This window comes from Pantherophis guttatus, chromosome 2 (assembly GCF_059756535.1).
Source record: "Pantherophis guttatus breed Tessera chromosome 2, ASM5975653v1, whole genome shotgun sequence".
Classification (NCBI taxonomy): domain Eukaryota; kingdom Metazoa; phylum Chordata; class Lepidosauria; order Squamata; family Colubridae; genus Pantherophis; species Pantherophis guttatus.
The window spans coordinates 240,882,247-240,907,271 of NC_142064.1; the positions used below are offsets into that span (position 1 = coordinate 240,882,247).

Here is a 25,025-nt window from a genome sequence, read left to right on the forward strand (position 1 = left end):
CACCCAACCTATCAACTGTTTCTAAAGGTAACTTACAGTAAGTGGAAATAATAAAATCTGCATAGACAGCCAAGCAGACTTCAGTTCCATGCCAGTGACCGGGAGTCAAAAATGTACAATTTAGTTGTCTTTGGGCTACAAAATCAAAAAAAAGTTGGAGCAAAGTTCTTTCTCTCACAAAAGAGGAAAGCAGCTGCTTCCTTTTTGTCAAAAGATGAGAGCAGAATATTTAATTCACGCTTGAAATTTCTACCGCAAGAGTCATTTTAATATTTTCATTTGATCTTATCGTTTTTCTGCATTTGATTTCCTGTATTCAGTGCTATCTTGGAAACACTTGGGGGAAATGTTCAGCAGTATGCAATATTAAATATATATGTAGTAATATGTCAATATTAACCCAGGTAGTCCTGGATTTACAACAGTTCGTTTAGTAACCGTTCCAACTTACAATGGCACTGAAAACATAACCTATGACCGTTTTTCACACTTACGACCTTTGTAGCATCCCTATGATCATGTGATCAAAATTCAGAAGCTTGGGAACTGACTCGTACTTAGAACCGTTGCTTATCCCAAGGTCATGTGATCACCTTTTGCAGCCTTTCGACAAGCAAAAAATCAATGGGGAAGCCAGATTCATGTAACAACCGTGTTATTAACTTATCAACTGCAGTGATTCACTTAACAACTGTGGCAAGAAAGGTTGTGAAATGGGACAAAACTCATTTAACTAATGTCTCACTTAACACAGAAATTTTGGGCTCAATTGTGGTCGTAAATTGAGGACTACCTGTATTTACAATAGTTCTCTAATATTTTTCTTCCAAACAAATTCAAGGGAGATAATCTCTAAAGCCCTCGGTTCCATGGACAATGCAAAGGCCATTACATTTTTCAGGTTTGCAAACCTTAGGCACTGGTTCTTTCAAAAGAGAGGAGGGCAGCATTTTTTATTTTTTTTTTGCTGCAATACTCACTCTTTTTCCTCAGAAGTTAATCCTGGGTTGAGGAAGAACATTTTGCAACAGGGTGATTTACAGCAGAGAAGACAGTCAACAGTGGGAACAGTGGGAATAATTCCTCTCTGAGAAACGATGAGTACGTTTGTATTTGCATATTACAACTGTCCAAGGTGGGAAGGAGAAGATCTAGAAAAAGCATCATTTGATATTTGATGACATGGGCTGAGTCATATGAATCCAACTCTAGCCCACCATTTTCCCTCAGAACATCACTTTGAACAACCCATAACTGAATTGGGGAATGCTTTCAGGGAAAAAAAAATTGAAATGTTCTTCAGAGTATGAAAACTGTACAAACTCTGTTTCATAGAGTATGAAAAGGAAGAAGTTGGGTCGTTAGTAGTTGTATGAGACAGATTTCAAGAGATGCGGTCCTCAGACCTTAAGCCAATACAGATGTTCTATAAACCTAAGAGAAAAGCAAGCAAGAGCAATAAAGCTACTGGAAACAACTGCATTTGAACAACAGGTTTATTATAAGAAAATTAACATGACATTACATAAAATTGCAAAATTGTGCAATTATGGCAAAATGTTTAAAAATCCACGCATTTGCCCTCAGAGGACTACAGTACTTCTTTACTAGCATACCTGAGCACTGAACATCTGATACCATTTCTAAACAGATTTGGGAGCTTTCTGATATTACACAAACCACATATACTGCATACAGAGGAGAGCTGGCTTAGCAAGTTGGGAAACAACCCACCAGGTGGTCGTCCAGCTGCATAGCCTCACTCCACTTCTGTGGGGCAAGTGCAAAGTTGTGATAAATATGCAACAAATGTGTTTGGTGGATTCTGCCTTTAAAACAACCAATTGTGGAATTAAAAACTGAGAGTGTTTTCCATGTCTGTTTTTTAAAATGTATGTTAAATAGAAGAGTGATGTACCAGAAAATAAGCTAAATAAACAAAAAGAACAACGAAGAATATAAGTAGAAATATCAAATGCAACAAATGAACCGCTTAGCACAATTATGGGAACTTATGTCCATCTGGTCTCACACACTGTGCAAGGTTCTTTCAGTATTAGATTACTGAGAAAACAAGTTTATACAGGAAATTTCCTATTAGATAAGTTAGAAGCATGTAAACAACTAAATTCCTCAGTTAATATTACTGCTTAAATAATTATTCATGCGTAAGACTCACGGTATTTCACCCCTTGGTAAAAATTTCAAGATTTAACTCTCAAGCACTGTAGTCCACAGCCTCTCCCCTTCCCCCTCTGAATGGTTAGACAAAGATTTTTATTTAGTGCAGATAAAACAAAAAACAAAAATTAAGAGCAAATCTACTGCAGAATTAACCACAGCATATTCTATTCCTATTCATCACATGACAACTTCATTTGCTAACAAGCTAAATTCTTAAATTTCAAGTCTGATTGACACTTCTAAATAAATACAGAAGATTGTCAACAAGCAGCAATGTGTTTTGTAAGGTTTTTGAAAATGACGTAACACTTTTTTCTTTTGCAAAAAATAATGCAACATTAAGGGGAGGGTGCTTCAGAAAGTTTGCAGCTAAGAGGCTTACAACAGCGCAAATACAGCCAAGTAAATAATAAAAACAATTAAATGTATGATAACTAAACAGTTTTATACAAATGCCAAAGAAACCATAACTTATTTAAAAATTCAGTCTTGGCAAATACACTTAAGACATCAAAGCCTTAATTATCCATGTACAGAAAAGCTAAATTCACTTCTAAAGTAGCAGGTTGAACTGTAGCTTGGACACACTTAATTCAGCTTGGAAATTAATCCTACAGCATCCAAAGAGCATTTGCTACTCTTCAATCATTTTCCATTATTATGTTCCAATTATAAGGGTAAACTATACAGCCATATACTCTTGAATGAAAACAATGTGGAGCCAACCATAATATGTAGCACCAATTCCTGTCTCTAGTTGGCAGCAAAGAAGCCAGGGGTCAAGATTAGATACCATAGACTATGCAGTTTTGCATTATTGGAGTTTCCCAACCTGAGCACTATTGAGACAAGAGTTAAAAACGAAGTTATCACCTTTCATAACACTAAGTAATGTACTAAGTAATGTATCAACTCAACTATCAAGCATGTATTTTTGTTATTTTAATGTGCTTAAGCAATAATAATGAAGAAACACACACACACGCACGCACACATCAATGTCTAGACTAATGTACCTCCAGCATGGTATATGAAAAAGCCCAAAGAAAAAGCTGCTTGCTGAATCTCTGGAAAATGAGGTATGTAACAGAATGAGGCTTTTTTATCCATTTAGTTTCACAGTCATGTTTTCTACATATAATATTGTGCAAGACTGAAAAGATACAAAATCAAGTGAGATAATATTTATCTACTGGAGTGTGTGAACCATATTTATCAATCTGTGGTTTTAAATTTTCTCTCTTAACTAAAGGTTGATTGATCTGACTCAGTCAAAAGTAGAGACCCATCGTAGAAAAAGGACAATTTATCATTTAAAACAAGCCTTAAGCTGAACCAAGATGAAAGTCAAATATCTTTCTTTCTTGAGGATCAATGTTACTCTAAGAATTGCCAGTTAGCAAATGCATTCTCAGATGCCTCAATACTACGTAGGGATGAAAAAACCAACAACAATAAGAATTCTAAGTTATTTCAAATATGAAAGCAGAAATGTAATATAAAAAGTTCTGGACTCTTATTTTTCAATTCCACACATGTTTTTATGGTAGATTTCCAAAAATAACCATCCTAGGACTACAAAGAAAGCTCAGTAGTGCAAACTTTCACATTACTCCAGAAACAAATGGAGCTGGACATTGGAGTGTAGGAATATATTTTTGAGTTGGAGTGTAGGAATATATTTTTGAGTAACAAGTCACCAACAACTCATGCCAAATTAGCAATAGTGGAAACAATAAATACATTAGTTTGCTCTACTGTTATAAGAAGGCCCAATATTACATACTCCCAACAGCTACCTATAGCAATGCATTCCAATACATTAACTAGAAGTTTATGGTCAACTATGTAGAACTGTTTTAAGCTATGCTGTCAAAATTATCGGAGAGTGGACAAAACAAAGTGCCTTTAGCGCTTAACTTTCAAAGATGGAACTGTTTCCAAAAGGCCATTAAGACTATCTATATGTTATATAGGAACCATCAACATATAAGATATTTAAATAAAATAGGTGTCCACACACAAAGCAGCAAGTGTATTTAAGACTCAAGACATTAATACTACCCACTGCCTTGCATAGCAGCTCTCCATTTGACCTATTTTGGACTTACAAATATGAAAATTGTACTAGCACCAATGGGTTTGAGCCCTTTATGGAGTGACCAACATATTCAACTGCTTTTGAATCTCTACATTTAATTGGCAAAAATAGCTCTCCTAATACTAATGGAAGATTAAGGAACCACACTTAAAATTAAATCTACAGAAGAGAAGCAATGTAGCCATCTGAAGTAGGGCAGCTCTTTCTCAAATGGGAACTTGTATTCTTCTGTGACTTTAAATACATTTCTTTAAAGCTGCACATAAGATTTTAGACACTCCTCAACAAACTGTAGTTTTCAATGAAGCCCTATGTGAGGAGGTGACACAATCTCTATATGATACAAAACCCACAATTTTTCTCTGCAAATTTGAATGCACACTATTTATGTGCAGCTGTTTATCGATTCAGATTTTTTTTAAAAAATAGCAAGCTAGAGAAATTCTGCAATGAAAAAATGGGATTTAAAAATCCAAAAGCAAGAATAGAAACACTTAGAGCTGACAAAAGAAAATATTTGCAATCTATTGTTTCTGCCAAAGGAAATGTTACAATGCACTTGGTTAAAGAAACATCCAAACCTGCCATATTCACAATAATCTTACTTTGAATCTGTAAACAACTGCACAAAAATAGTAATTATACATTCAAATTTTCAGAAAGAACTTGTGAGTTTTGTACTATGTAGAGATTATGTCCCCTTTTCTTCATTTAGGGACTCATTGAAATAAATTAGTTGCCTAAACTTTCACAAATAACCAAAGTATATAAACTTCAAATATTTCAGTACCGTTTCAATAAATGGAAGAGGGCTGGGTATTTTTTTTTAATTTACTGTCACCAAATCGAAAATAGCAACCCATCAATATTGCCTCAGATTTTACCCGTATTTAAACAAGAAGTCACTTCAAGCTTGGTCTCTTCACCTTTCCTATTCATATTCAATTTGTTCTCATTATAGTGCATAGTTACCCAATCCATCTCCTCTTTCTTTTAGTCAAACTGTCATGCTAGATAGAATATGATCAAATGAGAAAATGTTGATAATTGCACTTTGTAACCCATTCCATACTCTGCAGTAAAACATCCACTGAAAATCTAAAACTAATTCCCTCTCCCCACTGCAACCTTTAAAGAGCACCCATTCCCACATATATGTAGATATATATATATTTATATATGTATAAAAAAACCCAAAAGCTATCAAGTTCAGATCACATTAAATACTGACAGGAATGAATTTTTCTTAAAAACAGATGTTTCTGCTAGCATGGAACACCAAAGTCACTAAGGCCTTTTACCAATGAAAGGGAGAGGGGAGAGGAGTCAAATAACTTTCTGAAGACACTGTGGATACAATTTAGCAACAACACATTCAAAATGACGTCCAAGGTCCCAAAGCTTATCTGGAGTTTCATACACTTTCTGCCACTGGTCATTAGTTTCATCATATTGATAAAGAGAATTTTTCCTGCTGGTTCTGAAGACGTGTTCTTCAACTGTGACTTGAGTAGCTCGAACAAACAAATTAAGTTTATTTTTCAAGACAACAAGTTTAATATATGGATTAATGGACTGATCACATGGGAAATCTTTCTTTCTAGTCCACTTGTTCAATTCAATGTCATAAGCCTCTACAGTAAACATACGTTGGTGGTTTCCACAGGTTCCAGCAATGTAGTAGATAGAGTTATTGTAGACAGCTGCCAAACCCTGGATCCTAGGCACAGTCATCGGAGTCAAGAAACCCCAATAATCTTTTCGAGGATCATAGCAGAGGAAGAATTCTCCTAAGGGACAGAAAGGAAGGGAAACTAAAATGTAAAGAACTTGCCTTAAGACACTATTAAGCAATCTCCAAAAGAAATGGATTAAGACTTCTACTTTCCTCAAAGCAACTGACCCAACAATATTAAGAACAATTTCTAATGAGCTATAAGGTACCTGTGCATCATATAGAAAATTAAAGACTTGTCCTAAAATATTTCAAATATTCAAAGCCAGAAAATATTTATTTACTTACTTATTAACTTTGTATATTACCAAATCTTGTGACTCAGAAGCCTCTAAAATTACATCTGTAATTTTGAGAACATTACGGACATCCTTGCAATTGTGGGCAAAGCCAATTATAATACATTCATTCACTAGAAGAAAAGCTATTTTATTTTAATACAGCTTTCAACGAGAGCAACGTAGAACCATTTTCAAACAAAGGAAAAGATCTAAACCACTTGACTATGATAAGTCAAAATTAAACAGTAATGTTTGAAAAATACATTCTAAAAAAATGTTAAATTAATAAAAAAAATAAATATTGAAGTTCTTTCAAATGAGAAAAACCAAATAAAGGCAGCCTTAGGCAATGTGGTCCCAAAATAGTTGTTACTATATAAATGACTGGGTGAACAGGTATGGAATGTTTCTGAAGGGATGTGTGCGTGGGAAGGGGACACCGTCACACCTCTTAAGAGGGCATTCATAACTGGGCCACTGTCACTATGAAGGCCTTACTTCTGGCTACGAAATGTGAGCCAAACTCACCAGTGGATCCACAAGTAGAGTCTCCCAGCTGATTTTTATACAGAAGTTTGATGGTTTAGAGGGAGACCGTATTTTAATTAACTGAGTCCTAGGCAAAACTGGGATTGCAGCTCACAGGAAACCAGTTCAGTGCATTTCAGAACTTCTGATATGGACCCCTTCTTTAGTTATATCTGTTCTCTGTACAGCATTCCTTGTAATTTTCAAGGTATCTCTCTCTACATTACAAGTGCATTGCAGTAATAACCAGTCATATAGTTGTTAAGGCATGGACCCCTAAGAATAGGCGATCTGTGTTCAAGAAATATTATAGCTGATGTATCAGCTGAAACTAAGCATCAGTTCTTCTTGTTATTTAGGTCACATATGCCTCTAATGGCAAACTGGAATGAAAGACAACCTATATACCGATTCTTTCAGGTTGCACTACCTCATCCAATACTGACCATCTTCCCATCTCTGGGCCTGAGGATCACTTCAGTACTTCCATTTTATCTAGACTCAGATGCAGTTTGTCATTCCTCGTCCTAACTGCAGGCAACACTCAAGCACCAGTTCAACCTCTTCTGATTCATGTGGGGTGGGGGTGGGGGAGCCAGAGCTGAATGCCATCAGCATAATGATAATTCCAAATCTCTATAGATGACCACCTCTGGCAGTTGTACGCATTAAAGAGGAGCCAAACAGCTACTCTCTGGTGATAGTCCTACATGTAGGAATGTTAACAAAGTACCTTCAGTTTGAAACCCACTGAGCCACTCCAGTAATGTGCCATAACCAGCTATTGAGCAATTCAACAGAGTCAACATAGTAACACTTCCCATGTCTCTCTTCTGAAATCAGGGCAACCAAAGCTATTGCTATGTTATTCAGAAGATGACATAAAATGGATCAGAGGAATAGGCATTCTCTTCAACAACTTGCCCAGGAATGGAATATTTGCAACTGGGAGGTTTATTTAAACTTCCAAAGTACAGGGACAGGCTCTTCAAGGCAGTCATGCAACCTTCAGGTTAAAAGGCAGTGATTCCTTCCTGGAGGCATGCAATCATACTCTTCCTCCTGGAACTTAGCAATCACATTGAATAAGGGTACAGTTAGTGAACCTAAGTATCTGGCTGTAGCAAAGAAACTGATGTTATGATCTCCTAGCAGATGCAGTTCCAAAAATTCACAGGAACAGCAGTAATTGTGGCAACAAATTTAAAGCAGATAGTCATATGAAATGACATCTCCATTTTGGCTTTCTTTTTATAAAATAAATGATGACATGGTGTAATATGTCATGTGTTGTTGCTCATTTGAGGTTGTACTTACCTACTTTTAAAAACTGCTAAGGACAGATAATTTTTACTGTGTCCTGATACATAAAACCATAGAACTCAAAGAGAGTGTGCTTTCTTTTTCACATGACTATATGTTCAGTTCTTTTCTCTAAATGCCTGACAAATCTATCCTGGTTGGCTACTGAATGGTCAGTCAAACCTTTTTAAGGACAAAACTTGAGTAGCCTGGTCATAAAATGAGAAAACCCTGCTGGGGACAATGTGGATGCAATAATGATGGAGAAGCAAGATCTCTTCATCACTACAGGCAAATTTAAATGCTGTCCTGAACTATATTGAATTCACTATAAGATCTGTGCTTTAACACCCAAAATTGATCAGTAAAGTGAGGAGAAAGAATAGTAGAAGTTTCACAAAATTTGGTCTATAAGCTATCTACATGTAAGTTAATAAAACACAACAAGTATCTATGCCTTGTTCATTAAAATGTTAACAAAATAGCAATAGCACTTAGACTTAGAATACTGCTTCATAGTGCTTTACAGCCCTCTCTAAGTGGTTTAATATGCTAATAGTGTCAATCATGTTACCCCCAAGAATCTGGGTCCTCATTTTACCAACCTTGGAAGGATGGCAGGCTGAGTCAACCTTGAATCGATCCGGATCAAACTCCTGGTAGTGGGCAGTCAGCCTGCAATACTGCATTCTAACGACCGTGACACCACAGCTCATCAAAATAAATATTATATTCATAAGCTTTTAAAATTCCAGTCCATTGGAAACATCAACCAGATTTATTAAAATCAAGTAGCTCTCCACTGAAAACATAAAGTAATGAAGTGCAAAATCCTTATATAATCCTGCCTATAGGTCTTCTAAAATTTAATTTTAAAATTAGTGTAAGCTGTATACTTAAAACCCACTCTAAAATATTTTATATAACATCAATGTATTTCACATCTGTATCAAGCCATATTTTTTTTAAAAAAATAATTAAGATACTTATGCATATTCACAAGAACCTTCAACTTTACTGTCTTCTATATTTACCTTACATCACCACATTAAATCTCTTATAGCCTGTTTCATTAGCATTTAACCAAAGATAATAAATATTCACTTCTCTAGGGAGAATATATTGGTTCCAGACATGCAAATGCTAATCCAGAGCCCATATTATTCAGCAGACCCTAGCTTTAAGTCTATCTTTTTTGTATCTCTACAGAAAAGTTGGCACATGTACAACTTTTCAACACACCTGGACGTAATAATTTGGGGAGGATGAGTCAGAAAGCATTCAGTAGAAACCTTTCCATTTATTGTGCAAACAACATTTAAATGTTTGGTACAAATAACAGAGAACAAAATAATAGTTCAGCTGTAGAAATAAATCTTTTATCTCCTTTGGTTTACTGACTTCATGAAAGCTGAGTACTGATATTATCACAACTGCAATTTTTATATTGTGTCTTTTAAGATACAAATCAAGTACGTAGTTTAAAGCAATACTTTAGAATGTTTCCCACACCTTAATTAATGGTAATGTGAGGAGGAAAGGAGTCCAGCAGATACAGGCTTCTAAGATGTCTTTAGACTCAGACATTCATGTGAAAGATCTGCAAACCAAATATGCAAGTTTTCAAGCACATTTGTTAAAAAGAAAAACAATTTGAAGACTGTTGGACAAGGTCAGCTAGGAATATGATACGAGGATGAGGAGATTTATCTCCTACCTTCACTATAGTTCCATCTGAATTCAGTCCTGACAGCTATCCACAATTGAAGGAAATATTAACTAGTGCCAAATAGGAGTTTCCTTTCTATACAAATAGGTGGTGTATATATGGGATGATGGTAGTAATTCAGATTAGGTTTGTGGTGAAGGCACAGGGTTAATGCTCTTTGTATCAGAATTCTGAAATTGTGTGAGCTTCTTGCTCTCCTCTCTTTTTATTGCTAATTATTAAATATATCTGACCTTCAATAGCCCAAACCATGGACTACTGGCCCAAACTGTGCTGGCTGGGGAATTCTGAAAGTTGCCTAAAAGTAATTAAGTTGCTATGGTTGAGAAACACTGGTCCAAACATTAAGAAATTTGTAAAGAAAAAGTAAGATGAATGATGGAATATCACTTTCAGAAGTAGAACTATGTAGAATACCTTTAAATAGCGTCCAATTATACTTCTGTCAGTGACTCTCCCTATCGCCTACAGAGTTAAGTAATTCCTACTGTAGGTTATATCAGAACATCTCAACAGCAAGCCAAAATATTATCATGTATAAAAATAAGTGATATGCACCATAGCATAATTTACCTCTGCCTGTACTATATGACATGAATAGGATCAGCCATCCTGTATGGTACAATTAGCAGGGAAACTACCGGCAATGATCAAGATCTAATGAAATTACTCTCTTCTTCCAATACTTCAATTGTCAGTGCTAACTTCAAATCTCACCATATCCCCCCACACAAAGCATCTTACCCTGTAAAACATAGATATTGTCTTTATATTCCACAGCATTATGAAACTCCATTGCTACAGGCATTGGACAGACAGCTGTCCAGCAGTTCTCTCGACCATCATAACATTCCACAGATTTCAGGGAGTTGCGCCCATCTCCTTCATAAACTCGACCACCTATTGCATACAGTTTACCACAGCAATGAACCAGTTTGCAACCTATTCGGGCACGAAGCAGCGGAGATTTAGGGATCCATTTATTGCCGGAGTGATCGTACAGCCAAAAATCACTTTCTGCTCTGTGGTCTATGGAAACCTCACTGCTGCTTGGTCTGTATCCTCCAGCAATGTAAATGTCATTGTCAGGTGAGACGAGAATTCCAACTTCTCTTAAATCATTAGGCGGTTTGCATAGTTTGAACACTCTCCCTGTAATGGAGTCTAAACAAGGCACTGTTTGTTTCTTTCCTGAGTGTTTGTGGGCAGCATCAAAGCAAATGATCATTTCCGAAGCAGTCATTCCAAGCCTCTGGGTATAGCCATTGGCACCACTTTGTTCTTTCTGTACAGAGTTTTGGGCTATAGCCTGTGCAAACATGGGAGGAATATTCTCTATGAATGCTTCATCCAGTAGGGGCATACGGATGCATTTGGCAAAAATTTCTGGCAGATGGTCTTCTCTTTTACTAGGCTCATGCTCAAACCACCTTATAATGCTTTCGTAGACATGCTCCTCTTTGTCAACATTTAAATCATTGCTGTCCAATATGCTTACAAGTTGGTCTTTCCTCAAGTGGAGAAACTCTTGTTCTTTGGTGACACTCAGGAACTTTTTACGAATGTAATCTTGCGATCTGATTTTCAATTCCTGATGTCCGTAGTGATCAGCAAAAATAAACACCCCAATGGAGTTCTGTGGGTCCAAGTGACTGATCATATATTTAGCACACTGATCCTGAATGGAAGGGATCTGGAAGATACTAGCTGCAGTGAACAAAGCTTGGACGTTGGCCTCTGTCAATGTTATTTTGGAGGTATATGCGTAGTTAAGTACTAAATGCATGGATTCTGCTTCAACACCAACAATCCGAACCTCTTTCTGGGTACTCTCAGTAAGGCCACTAGTGAACATAGATCTATAAAATGAGGATATGGATACAATTAATAAAAAGTACAATTAACATATCAACCATCATTTCAATTGTTATTAATACTCAGACTTATTTTTCTTCGCAAAACACATTAGACTTTAAATCAGTCAGCAGAATCCTGACTTTGTTAAGATATTACCATTAGATTTTTAACACATTTATATTAATTGTGAGCTGCAGAATACTTGCTTATATGCATGCTACTGCTAAAAATAAGGATTGCAATATGGGTAATCAAAATGCCTTTTGCAACCACTAAGAGAGAACTGCCTGTCTGGATTTTCTATGTACCTGTTTCCAACAATCCAGACTAAAATGTTTGCAGCTCCTGCCTCAATAAATTCAATGTTTTCTTACATTTTGTACAACATGGAAACAAAACTTCAGAACAGCTACATCATGATTACCTGAAGAGTTGTTAGTAGCAACTAGCTTATCTATACTACAAAGCACAGATTTGGCTTGATAAAAGTCATGAGAAACTCTTTTTAATCCTGAAGAATTAAACCACAATCCTAGAAAGATTTCCCACCGAATTCTAAAAAGGCTTCTAATGAGTTATGTATAGGATTATGATACAGGTGTTGAAGTAAACAAACACCATAGTTGTAGCAGGTTGGGATGAGTTTTGATGTGTAGTACAGAATAATTCATGTAATTTAAAAACAACTATTCAGCTGTTTTTTCTTTCTTGAAATGACTCAAACTGCGCAGTTTTGTGATTTAGTAACTGTGGTCTGAAAGATTTCCTGGTATTTTGCTGGTTACTGTGGCAGTCACCTTCAGAAGAAATTGACTGTCTCAACCACGTTCACTAAACTCTGCAGTTCAACATTGCACAATAAATACAAGTGTGAAAGCTTATTCCAGTATAGACTTCCAATTGCTCTGAATTCAGAAGTATGGGGGATTAAATTATTGGAAACAGATTACATCCATATTAATATTCCTTGTAAAAATAGCACTTGTAGGAGGTGCTATAATGGATGGTTCAGATTTAAAAAATTCCCAATGTCACATTATTTAACAGAATAATAGTGTCAGGTTTCGAGGTCGTCTCAAATAAATTGCATTTCAAACAAGTATTAGAGCACCCATAACTTCTGGAGGCAAGTTGTTCCACTGTTTAATTATTCTAACAATCAGGAAATTTCTCTTTAGTTCTACGTTGGTTCTTTGATTAGTTCTCATCCATTGCTTCTTGTTCTGCCTTCTGGTGTTTGGTAAGATAAACTATGTGAAATGGTTTATCTTGCTTTAGAATATTTTTTTTTTGCATCAAACCAATACAGGGCATCCATTCACAAGAACATTACCCAGGCATTTCTCACACACTGTGGCGTTACTTGTAACTGTTTAGATTGTTTTATGGATTTTATTATTCTTACAGTGTTTAATGCATATCTGCACTTAGTATAGAAATGTAACTAACAAAGGAGAATATTTGTAGTTCAGAGTTGACATGAGGAGTCCTTGGTGCACTCTGAGCTTGCTTGTTTTCTTGCAGATGTTCATTACCCAAACTAAGTAACATCACCCGACTGATGATGTTACCTAGTTTGAGTAATGAAACATCTGCAAGAAAACACGCAAGCTCAGAGAGCACCAAGGACTTCTCAGAAATGTAACTTATTATCTCTCCCCTTATGGGGAGAACAGTAATTCAGATAAGAATTTATGTTGCTCAAGTTATGCGGTCATAAAGCATGATGTCACATAACTGCATCGTGTAGTGAAGGCAATCCCAGAACTTCCTGCTGCTTCCCATCATTAACCAAATTCCACCAGTAAAGACTCATCCCATACAAGCCATTCTAGGCTTGGTTCCTCCCAAACCCAGCTTCCAAGGTAAGGGACTGTTCAACTGCCCTCAACAATTATTTCCCCTCTCTGCAAGGCTCCAGTGCTGCTTACTAAGCTGAGGCTCAGGAACATGCCCTTTCTGCTGGCACAGATGGTATAGACCAATTCTATCTGGGTGAGACAGTTCCATATATTTATATTTCCAAATATATTTATAGGTGTACAACAATTATTTTAGAACAGAAGCTTGCATTTGCACCTTCCTGGCTCCAAGTGCCTGCCAGCATGAGCTCTGCTTTGGCTCACTCCTTTCTTTTCTCTATCACAAAGGAGGCATAATTCACATTAACTTTTGCTATTCCTGGCCTTTTCCAGCGATGGTGCCTACAAGTGCCAAAGTAATGGTGATGCCAAAGGCATAACTAGAAGTTCAGAGACCTGATTACTGTACTGGATCAGATCTGAAGAAAAGATACTTTCAACTCAATAACCAACTCCCTGGCAAAAGGTTCATATTAATCTCAAAAACTCTTTCCTGTGGCTGCTTTAGGAAACCTAAGCACATTAAATGCTATTCTTTGCTTATCTGTTATATTTGAGTTTTAAACAGTCAATTGTAATTTCTAACAACTTTCTAAGCTGGGAAAGGGGAATAGTGATTTGACTTATTTGACTTATTATACAAAACATGTGAAAAGCACATTTACAATACATATGATCCAACTTCTGCAAGTTGTCACAAATTGTAGAAATATCCAAGATGCTCTGCAAATAAGTTTGGAAAAATAATTATAGACCCTGAACATTCAGAAGTCAAGAAATGAAGCAGTTAAAAATAGCCAACTCTAACAGCTTTAATTCCTACATTAATGTTGTAAATAAAAGAATACTAGTATATGTTAGAAGAAAACAGACTGTTCAAATGAATTAATCTGTTGCCCATTCTGTCTCTCACAAACACAGATAAATACCAGAACAAAAATACATTACTTACAATACAAATAATACACTAAAAATAAAATATTATATACCTAAAGTAAGGACTGATTGCAGCAAGGACATTTCGATGACAGGAAAATGTTTTCCCATGATCCACTTCTACCACAATATCTGTCAGCTGTCCTTCATCGTACATCATTTTGAGCTGTTGGAGAATGCTACAAGCATGAAAGGGATCCATCCCACCAATGGCTATGCTTGAAGAAGAAGTTCCATACAATGTTTGGGTAAATTTGCTTTGTTCTGGTGAAAAATTGAAATAAATGAATTTGAGAAAGAATGACACATATTATGATTGATTCCCATGGATCAAGACGTGAACCATATTTCATTAGATGTGAATGCTGGAAAATATTCTGTACACCGACAAAAGTAGAGATATCCTCCCAAAGTTTGCCAATAACACCTCACACCCAAACCATTTGTTTAAAAAAATTATCTGCACAATTCAAATTTCTGAATGTTGAAAAAAACCAAACCTCAGTACAATGCTAGGATATTTCTTCAAGATTATACATGGAAAATATTATTTTTATCATTCTGCAAACAAGAAAAAACAAGCAATATTATATTAGAGGACATTGCATTATTATTTTAAGATCCAATCAGATTAGATTGTATTTTTCTATACTTTATATTCTCTTGCTCTTATGTGTTCAATATGTTCTGACTTGCAACTCTTTTTCATAACAGAGTAACTGAGTTGGGACCTTGGAGGTCTTCTAGTCCAATCTCCTGCTCAAGCTGGAAACACTATACCATTTCAGACAAATGGTGTCAAATCCCCTTCTTAAAAACCTCCAGTGTTGGAACACCTACAACTTCTGGAGACAAGTCGTTCCACTGATTAAATGTTCTGTCAGGAAATTTCTCCTTAGTTCTAGGGTGCTTCTGTCCTTGATTAGTTGATTGCTGCTGCTACTGCCTTCGGATACTTTGGAGAATAGGTTGATCCCCTCTTCTTTGGGGCAGCCCCTTAGATATTGGAACACTGCTATCATGTCACCCCTAGTCCTTCTTTTCATTTAAACTAGACATATCCAACTCCTGCAACCATTCTTTTGTTTTAGCCTCCAGTTCCATAATTATCTTTGTTGCTCTTAGAGTCTCAACATCTGTTTTTATATTGTGGCGACCAAAACCGGATGCAATATTCCAAGTGTGGTCTTATCAATATATTATAAAGTGGTAATAATAATTCATGTGATCTGGATTCTATCCCTCTGTTAATGCAGCCTAGGACTGCACTGGATTTTTTGGCAGCTGCAGCATGCTGCTGGCTCATAGTTAAAGTGATTGTCCACTAGGACTCCTCTCCACCTAGCAATTTGAAAGCATGCAAATGCAAGTAGATTAATACCACTTCAGTGGAAAGGTAACAGTGTTCCATGTGCCTTTGGCATGTAGTCGTGCTGATCATGACTACAGAAAATGCTGGGAAAATGCTGACTCCCTCAACCAATAAATGGAGATAAGCATCACATCCTAGAGTTGGACACAATTGGACATGGAAACCTTTACCTTTAACCTTTTACCAGTATGACTCCAAGATCCCTCTCACAGTTACTACTATTGAGCCAGGTATCACCTATTCTGTACCTATGTATTTGGTTTTTCTTACCTAAATGTAGAACCTTACTTTTCTCACCATTGAATTGCATTTTGTTAAAATAAGGTCCAGTGTTAAGTCTGTCAAGATCCATCTGTATCTTGAGTTTATCTTCTGGAATGTTGGCTATTCCTGCCAGCTTCATGAATTCCTCTTCTACTTGCTCCTCTAAATCATTTATGAAGAGTTGAAGAGTACTGGGTCTAAAAAGCCTTGAGATGCCCAACTGCATATTTCCCTGCATGTAGATGCAGTTCCATTAATGGCTACATGTTGAGCACAGTTAGTTAGCCAATTATGAATCCATCTGGTGGTGATGCTGTCTAACCCACATTTTTCTATCTTATCAAGTATATGTTGTGGTCTACTTTATCAAATGCCTTACTGAAGGCTTAAGTTCACCAATTTTATCAGAAGAGTATCTTACTGATGCTGCACTTTTAAAAACATGAAATAGGCTTAAAACAATAGGATGCATGTGAGAAAACTAGTAAAAATAGTAAATGTCAAAACCTTTTGTTGATAAAATATCTGAATCTGCTTCAACTTTAGGCTTCAGCTTTGAGATTTGAGTATGTCTTTAAAGCAACTATTTCTGTAATTACTGATTCTCATGGGTAACTTATTAGTATTAGGGCCTAACAATTATTTAATCTATATTTATTTATAATAAATTTTATATACCACTATTTCCTAAGACATAAAGCACTCTTAGGAGAGAGGTGGTAAATAATAACCAAAATAATATAGAAAGTATAAGGTATATAATGGATAAATAACATGGAAATTCAAATAAAAATGCAAAATTAATGAATAGTAATCATGACACCATTAGCACCTAAATATTTTGTGAAGTAATAGGTTCTTAACTGCCCTCAAGAGGTCACTCACATTCTATACTCTAAAATACAATGTGTTTCAGAGTTTGGAGGCAACTACAGAGAAAGTGCATCACTAAAACCCAGATCCTTAATGGCACCCTCAAAATGTCCTTATATTTCAGTATTAATTTACTGATATTTTCTTGCTTGCTCATTAGGATCTCAAGAGAAAAGCTTGCTGGAAATTGGAAATAATTAATGGCCACTTGGTCTAATCCAACAGGGTTCCCTTAATTCTCTAAATTAAATATTTTTTCAAAATAAATATTTCCATCCAATTTTTTTTATCAATGCTTGTAAAGATACTGAAGTGATAGGATTTTTAGGATCAATTATCAACAGTAAAGTAACCAGCAGTTCAGAAATATGCTACAAAGTATTGATGAAAACCTTGTAAAAGTATTGTCCACATCTACAAAAATCAAAATCGTGCAATGATTTTTTTCTGTGACACTTTATGGACATGAAAGTTGAAGGATGTGGAATAAAGAGAGTGTTGAACTTCAGTGTGGGAGAAGACTCCCAAGAATGGATGGCTGTCCTGTCCCTCTAAATTCAAACAAATAGATCGTAGAAGAAAATTAATCCAGAATCCCAGAACTTGGGACACAAATGACCAGCTGAAACCATCTTATTTAGGACACTTCATGTGAAGAACTTGCTTTTCTGAAAAAGTCTGTATCTGAGAAAAGGGGAAGAAAACATAGATAACCACCGACAAAGTGGATGGACTTAGTTACAGTGATGATGAGTGCACTGTTGGAGACTTGAAAGGTCAAGTTTGGAACAGATTATCCTGAAGAAAAAGTGTTTGTGTTTACTAAAAGTCAACATCAACCTGACTGTACATAATGTATGAATTGCAAACCATACATTTTCTATGTTCTTTGACAATGTGCTGTTAACTCTAAAGGACATCTCAGAAGTGGCTGATGCAGAGATGTGAAGGAGAGCCTATTCTGTGTGCATGGAGCACAAGATTGCTGAAGGTCACCCAGTAAGAATTTACAAAATACCAAGATGTTTTATTTGACAATGATTAACATTTCTTTATTGAAGATGGATAGAGGAATTCACTTATGTCAAAAGAAGGAGTTAAAACTTCTGTCTTCTATCCTATCTTTAAAACCTCTCTGTGATCCAAAAAATGCTCAAATCCACATATTCAGTTTTCTAAAGTAAGAATAGGGCTGAACTCCTATTAAAAGAAGTAAGCTATCATTTTGGGTATGGTGTTGATTCTCATCTATCCTCATCTATTAGTCAACTTGCAAGGGTAGTTTTAACAAGAATCATGTATGATGTGAACTGATAAAATATGGTAAGCATTATTCATGAAGTGTATTCTATAAAACCCTATCCCAGGAAAATGCCCCAAATATGTAATTGGTAAACAATGCAGCAACTAGGCTGCAGCAAAAAGTGATCATATACCTATATGGAAAGAACTGTACAGGCTACCAAATATTTCTTGGCATCATTTAAAACAATTGATACTAACTTTTAAGGCCTTATGTGAGTCAAGAGGACTTTATCTTGCATTAATCAGAGAACATGAAATGCTTTCATTTGGGAGTTGTGTCTGGAATTGTCTTCTCAGAATTTAGAAAATATTTTTGCCAACTGATAATTGAATTTGGTGTGAATTTTATGTCTTTGGCTTTTTATTTGTTAGCAGTCTTTATTTTTTTGGTTTTAAAAACAAACTTTATTAAACATTTAAAAGCGAAATGCTACACCATATATGCACTAAACACATATATATCCATATAAACACCACTACAAAAAAAAAGGTGACTTTTGTCACCTATCCATTGTCTTATTGATGGAGCTTTTTTTAAAAAAAATTTGTTATCCAGAATTTTACATTTGCCTTCATTTCTCCGATTTTTCCAATCGTACCATCTATTCCATGCTGTATAATATTTTGAGTCTGCCTTATCTTTCAATTCAAATGTTAATTTATCCTTTTCCACACAATTATAAATTTTTTGGATTATCAGTTTTTCTGTTGGTAGTTGATCGGTTTTCCAAAATTGAGCTAACGCCAATCTGACCGCAGTAATTATATGTAGTATTAAATGCTTTATTTCTTTTTTATAATTTTCTTTAATAATCCCTAGTAAAAAAAATTCTGGTTTGAGTTCTATTTTTTCTGATGTTATTTCCATTAGCCAAAGCCTTATTTTTTCTCAATACTTCCTAATTTTTGGGCAAAGCCACCAGACATGGAAAGAAGTGCCCTGTACCTGCTTGCACTTCTAGTAAATTGGACTTACATTCGAATACATTTTTGCTAGGCTCGAAGGGGCCAGATACCATCTATATCACATTTTGTACTGGTTCTCTTTATAAGCCACTGATTTTGTTATAATTATTTTCCCACACTCTTTCCCAGTCCTCCCAATTCTATGTTATGTCCAATGTTTCTTGCCCATGCTATCATTTGTCCCTTTACTAATTCTTCTGCTAAATCAAATTCTAATAAATATTTGTAAATTTTTGAAATCAATTTTTCGTCTGTGACTTCTAAGAGTTTATCCAACCGATTTGGTTTTAATTCAATTTCTCCTTCCTCTTGGTCTTTTTTGTATCTTGTTTTTATCTGTAAATAGGGCCACCAGTCTATCTGTATTCCTTGCTCTCTAAGTTCCTCTTGTGTTTTTAATTTCCCTGGGGATTTAATATTTCATGATATCTTACCATTTTTTGAATTGTCAAAGTACTGAGGTGTATCATCACCTCCATTGTGGATAGCCATCCAGGAACTTTAATATAGTGTTTACTTTTAATTTCTTGCTATGTACAAATTAATGAGTCTCTTAATATATGATTACAAAAATACCTATGTGTTTTGTTCCTGATGTTCCATAACAAGGCGTGCCACCCCATCATCAAATCGTGTTCCTCCAATGTTAGCAATCTTTGATTTTTCAAACTCACCCCTTCCCTAATCCATGTCAAACTCGTTGCTTTATATTTTTCCCATGCTGGTAATCCGAATCCACCTCTGGCTCTGTCTTCCTGCAATATACTTAATTTAATTCTTGCCTTTTTTCCTTCCCATACAAATTTTGTAGTTATTTTGTTCAAATTTACAAAAAAAAAATTGTCCAATTTTACTGGGATTGTCTGAAATAAAGTAGCCTCGGCAGAACGTTCATTTTTATCGCTGCTATTCTCCCTAATGATAATTTGTTTCCCCCATTTTTCTAAATCTTCTTTATTTGTTGGACTAAGATTACATAATTATTCTCCTTTATTGTTGCGCATCTGGGTCAAATTTATACCTAAGTATTTCACCTTTTTTACTACCTGTAATCCTGATTCTTTAATTCCTCTTTTTGTTTTCCCGTCATATTTTTCCTTAACATGGTCTTATCTTTATTAATTTTTAAACCCGCTACCTTCCTAAATTCCTCTATTTCTTTTATCAATATTTGTCCTGTTTTTAATGGTTCTTCTATGACGAATACAAGGTCATCCGCAAATGCTTGGACCTTGTATTCCTCTTTTACTTTTAACACCTTTATCTTTTTATTTGCTCTAATTTTTATCAATAGATTTTCCAATGCCAAAATAAAAAATAAGGGTGAGAGTGGACAACCCTGCCATACTCCTTTATTTCAAAAAAATTAGTAGTCTCCATTTACCATTATACTTGCTTTTTGCTTTCTATATATGGAAGCTATTATGTTTTCAAATCTCTTCCCAAATTTCATGTTTTTTATTTGTTGGAGCATAAATTGCCAATTGACCTGATCAAAAGCTTTTTGTGCATCCACAGAGCTACCTGCCTCTCTGGATGCACATCGTAATATTCTAATACATTAATTACTGTTCTTATATTATTTTTTATTTGTCTCGTTGGTAACAACCCGTTCTGGTCTAGGTGTATCCTACAATTCAATATTTTTTTCATCCTATTTGCCATTATATTCATAAAAAAATTGTAATCAGTGTTTAATAAAGAGATTGGTCTGTAATTTTTTATTTGTGTTATATCTGCTCCTTCCTTCGGTATCAATGAAATGTATGCTTCTCTCCATGAGTCTGGTAGCTTTGCCTCTATTAATTCTTCATTGCATGTTTCTAATAATATCCAATCTAATGTTTCTCCTAGTCCTTTATAAAATTCACTTGGTATTCCATTGGTCCCTGGTGTTTTATTATTTTTTTGTTTCTTGATCGCTTCTCTTAGCTCTTCTATGATAGCCCTATTTAATATCTCCTTTTCTTCTTCTATTAAGATCGACATTCCCTCTCCACTTAAATATTTATTTATTTTTTCATCTGTCACTCTGTCTTGTTCAGAGTTTTTGAAAAAACTGATATGCTATTTCTTTTTTCTTTTCTAAGCTATACTGCATTTTACCTTTTATCCTGTAGTTGCTGAATTATTTTTTTCTCCCTTTCTTTTCTCAATCTATAAGCAAGCCACCTCCCTGGTTTATTCGCATGTTCAAAATAATTCTGTTTTATAAATTTCAATGCCTTTACATAATTTTCCTGTTCTAATATATTCAATTTATGTTTAGCTGCTATCCACTTACCTCTAATTTGCTCATCTCCAGGTTTATCTTGTAATTTTTCTTCCCAATTTTTGATCTCTTCCTGCACATTATTATATTCTTTTTCCCTTTCCTTTTTTTGTTTTACATTGTAGGCTATTGTTAGTCCTCTTGCATATGCTTTCATTGTGTCCCACAGGTTCTGAAGGGAGGTATGGTCTTTTATGTTATCTCTAAAAAATAACTCTAATTCCTTTTTCATTAGCTTTCTATATTCCTTTTCCTTCAGTATCTGTGGGTTCAATGTCCATCTACTCTTTTTCCTTTGATGTCCTTTTCATATCAACATTATAGGGTTATGGTCGGCCGACCATAACTATTTGTTAGCAGTCTTGAACATGCAACAGAGATGATAAAATAATAACAGAATAATACATCAACTCTTAGCACATCACCAGAAAGAACACCAAGTTTAGAAATATTTCAGAATATCTGGCTAAATGACAACCAAGCAGTATTTCAATATAAAACCTGTTTTGGTGGTAAAGAAATGAAAGAAGCCAGTATTCCAAGAGAAGACAGATGACGTGCTTGAGGATTTTACAAATCAGGTTCTGCTGCTTTTTAATCTAGAACATACATTCTGGTAGTAATATACATAAAGGCAAGATACACTCAGGTGAAGTTCAACGCCTGGTGATTGTAATTTTTGTGGCAATTTTATGTTATGGAAATTTCAGTAAGAAAGTCCTTTAGTAAGGAGAACTTTCTTACTGAAAAAACAAGAAGAAAAAAACAGAGAAAAAGTCAAGTATTGACCTACTTGTTACAACAAGGAAGGCTAGAATGGCACTTTAGTGGGAGTATTTTATACTTTGCTGGTTTGCCTTTTGGAATTGCATAGAATGCCTAAGAAATGTGTGAACTATTTAAGCATTTCATACTCTGACATCCCATTTTTGGCATTCTCTAAGATTTCCTAGGCATTCTACAAAATGCCTAACTTTTGATGGTAACAGAAAAATCTCTCTATATATTAGCTATAAATGTATCTTCTTCTAGGGGTTCAGGAGAATGCATAATTAGAAAGGTATGTAGAAAGGCAGGGGGACACTCTCTCTCTCAATCCCAGACCTCCCTTGGCTAAGCCACAGAATCTGAAGGGGAGCTGTAGTTTTTGCCCATGTAGATTTGCTCAGTAAAGGGAAGTCTGGGGATTAAGGGGGCAGGATGGCGATAACAGAGTCGTGGGGTAGAAGAGGAGACACAGTGCCACCAATCTCCACTCTTTTTACCCCCCTTCCCCCACCCACCATGTGCCTTTTAGAACAAAATTCAACTTCTCAACTCTCCTATTTGTAAATTGTGAGATTAAAAAGAAGTTTCTGTCTCTCTCGCTCTCTCTCTCTCAGCCTGGATCTCTCATTAACTTCCTGGTTTCAGACACGTCTAATTAACCCTCTTGAAACTCCCATCAGAGAACGTGGCTTCTAAACTCCTATTTTAACTTCTTGGTTATCTCTGATGACGTCCCACTCCAAAAACAAAAGGCTTCCTCTTTCAAAATTACTGTGTTTTCATTTCTTAGGGAGAGGAACCTGCGGCTTGCCCCCCTTTAACTGAGCTAACAACTTCTGGCGACCATCAGCCATGCTGGCAACAGGTACCCCCCCACTCCTGGGTTGTTGCTTTTTGTTTGTTTGTTTGTCCTCTTAACCCAAATTTAACACCTCGGTGCTAATGGAACTAAAAAAAAAAACGGAAGCCCCCAACCCCGCCCCTCCTCCTTTCAGCGCCTCTCCAAGACCAAGTGCCACGCAAAACAAGACCCGTCCAAGGTTTCTAGTCCTCATTGAGCGATGAAAAAAAAGTCTGTCGGGTTACTTCTGAAAGAAACACACACCCCACCACCCCCAACCTGTAGCATTTCTTTCCCTGGGTGACAGCAGGGGTTACGCTCGCCTAAAATACCCCCACCGAAGTATTATCCTAAAAGCCTACGGCGACCACCCTTCTATATTGGGGAGGGGATAGTGGGGTTTGTTTGTTTTTTTTGGGGGGGGGGTTGTCAGTCATTAACATTAACAAGAGTTTGAAAGAAAAGAGCAAAAAAAAGAGAGCCCGGCCTCCCTCACTCGAGCCACCCGTCCCCGCTCTTTGTGGGACACCTCACAAAGAGGGTCACGAGAGGCATCCCCCCCCCACCCCGGCTCTCTTCTTCCTCCTCCTCCTCCTCCTCCTCCTCCCGAGGGCCCACCGGGCAAGGCCTCGGAAGCCCCCTCGCCCGCCGCCCCCTCCCTTCCCCAACCGCCTGGAGGCTCCAGCCCGCCGTGCCCACCTCCTGTGGCAGCCATACTGCAGGGGAGGGGAAGGCGGGCCTCAAGAGAGTCTGCCGCTACCGGAGGAGAACCGCCGCGGCTCCCGCCTTTCCACCTCCGTCGGCCGCAGAGAGATGCTGCCGCCGCCTCAGTGATGCTCGCCGCCTCTGTCGGCTCGGCAAAGAACGCCCCACGAGCGCTAGCCGAGACGGGATTGGCCAGCGGCGGCTCCCGAGAGGTTGCTGGGAATTGTAGTTTTTTTTCCCCCTCCTTCAGCCCCCCCTCCCACCTCCGAAGGTCAGGACGTCAACGTCCCGCGAATTGCACACTGGGAGTTGTGGTTCTTTCAAGGGCCTGTTCAATGAATGATTTCTTTCGCAGGGTTTTGATTTCGCTGCTGATTCTACTGCTGCTGAAATCTCCATTTAGGACAGTTCTTAGGGGGTGGGGTGGGGGAAACATGTCTCTTAATGTCTATGGAGATTCTCAGTCATCCAGGTCATGGTTGTCCCGAAGGTGCTTTTTTTTTTTCAACAGGCCCCTGGACTTTCTGGTTTTTCTTTGAAGACGTTTCGCTTCTCATCCAAGAAGCTTCTTCAGCTCTGACTGGATGGTCCTCCCCAGCATCCAATCAGGGCTGAAGAAGCTTCTTGGATGAGAAGCGAAATGTCTTCAAAGAAAAACCAGAAAGTCCAGTTGCCTCTTGAAAAACAGGTAGATGGGCTAGCCAATGGTTGCACTACTATGCCCTCCATGGTACTCAGATTTAGGGAATGAGTTATTGCTCATTGAGTAATAAGGCATGCCTTATTGAGTAATAAGGCATGTGGCTTGAGTAGCAACCATATGCCTTAATCATCAATCAAGGGTTTACATACTTGACAATTTTAAGAATCTTGGACTTCAACTTCCAGAACTCTTCAACTAATCATGCTGGTTGGGGAATTCTGGGAGCTGAAGTCCACAACTCTGAAAGTTGTCAAGTTTGGAGACCCCTGCACTAGACCAGTCATTGGCCATTCATTGACACAAATGGCTATCTCATAAATACCTAAATATAGGACTATAGAGGAGTCTCCAAGAAACTTTTCTAGCCTTCCCCAGTCAAATATCTTGAAGTTCAGCTATCATTTCTATTCAGCCCACCCAGCGGGAGTTGAAATCTTACAC

The 25,025-nt window shown here is 36.7% G+C and overlaps 1 protein-coding gene across 1 annotated transcript; it reads right to left on the reverse strand.

Moving 5' to 3' along the window:
- Positions 1–1,478: 1,478 nt before the first annotated feature.
- On the reverse strand, positions 1,479–24,043 carry KBTBD8 (kelch repeat and BTB domain containing 8). The gene is made up of 4 exons (XM_034440611.3): positions 23,876–24,043; positions 14,569–14,779; positions 10,605–11,719; positions 1,479–6,075 (listed from the first exon to the last, which is right to left on the reverse strand). The coding sequence occupies exons 1-4, from the start codon at positions 23,889–23,891 to the stop codon at positions 5,612–5,614; spliced, it is 1,806 nt and encodes a 601-aa protein (XP_034296502.1). The 5' UTR covers positions 23,892–24,043; the 3' UTR covers positions 1,479–5,611.
- Positions 24,044–25,025: the final 982 nt, after the last annotated feature.

Excerpts from the sequence above, each read along its gene's own strand:
- KBTBD8 (XM_034440611.3), bottom strand. Across the intron at positions 11,720-14,568 it reads GCAATCAGTCCTTACTTTAG|ATCTATGTTCACTAGTGGCC; the intron begins GTATATAATATT and ends CTCATTTTATAG. Across the intron at positions 6,076-10,604 it reads CAATATCTATGTTTTACAGG|GAGAATTCTTCCTCTGCTAT; the intron begins GTAAGATGCTTT and ends TCTGTCCCTTAG.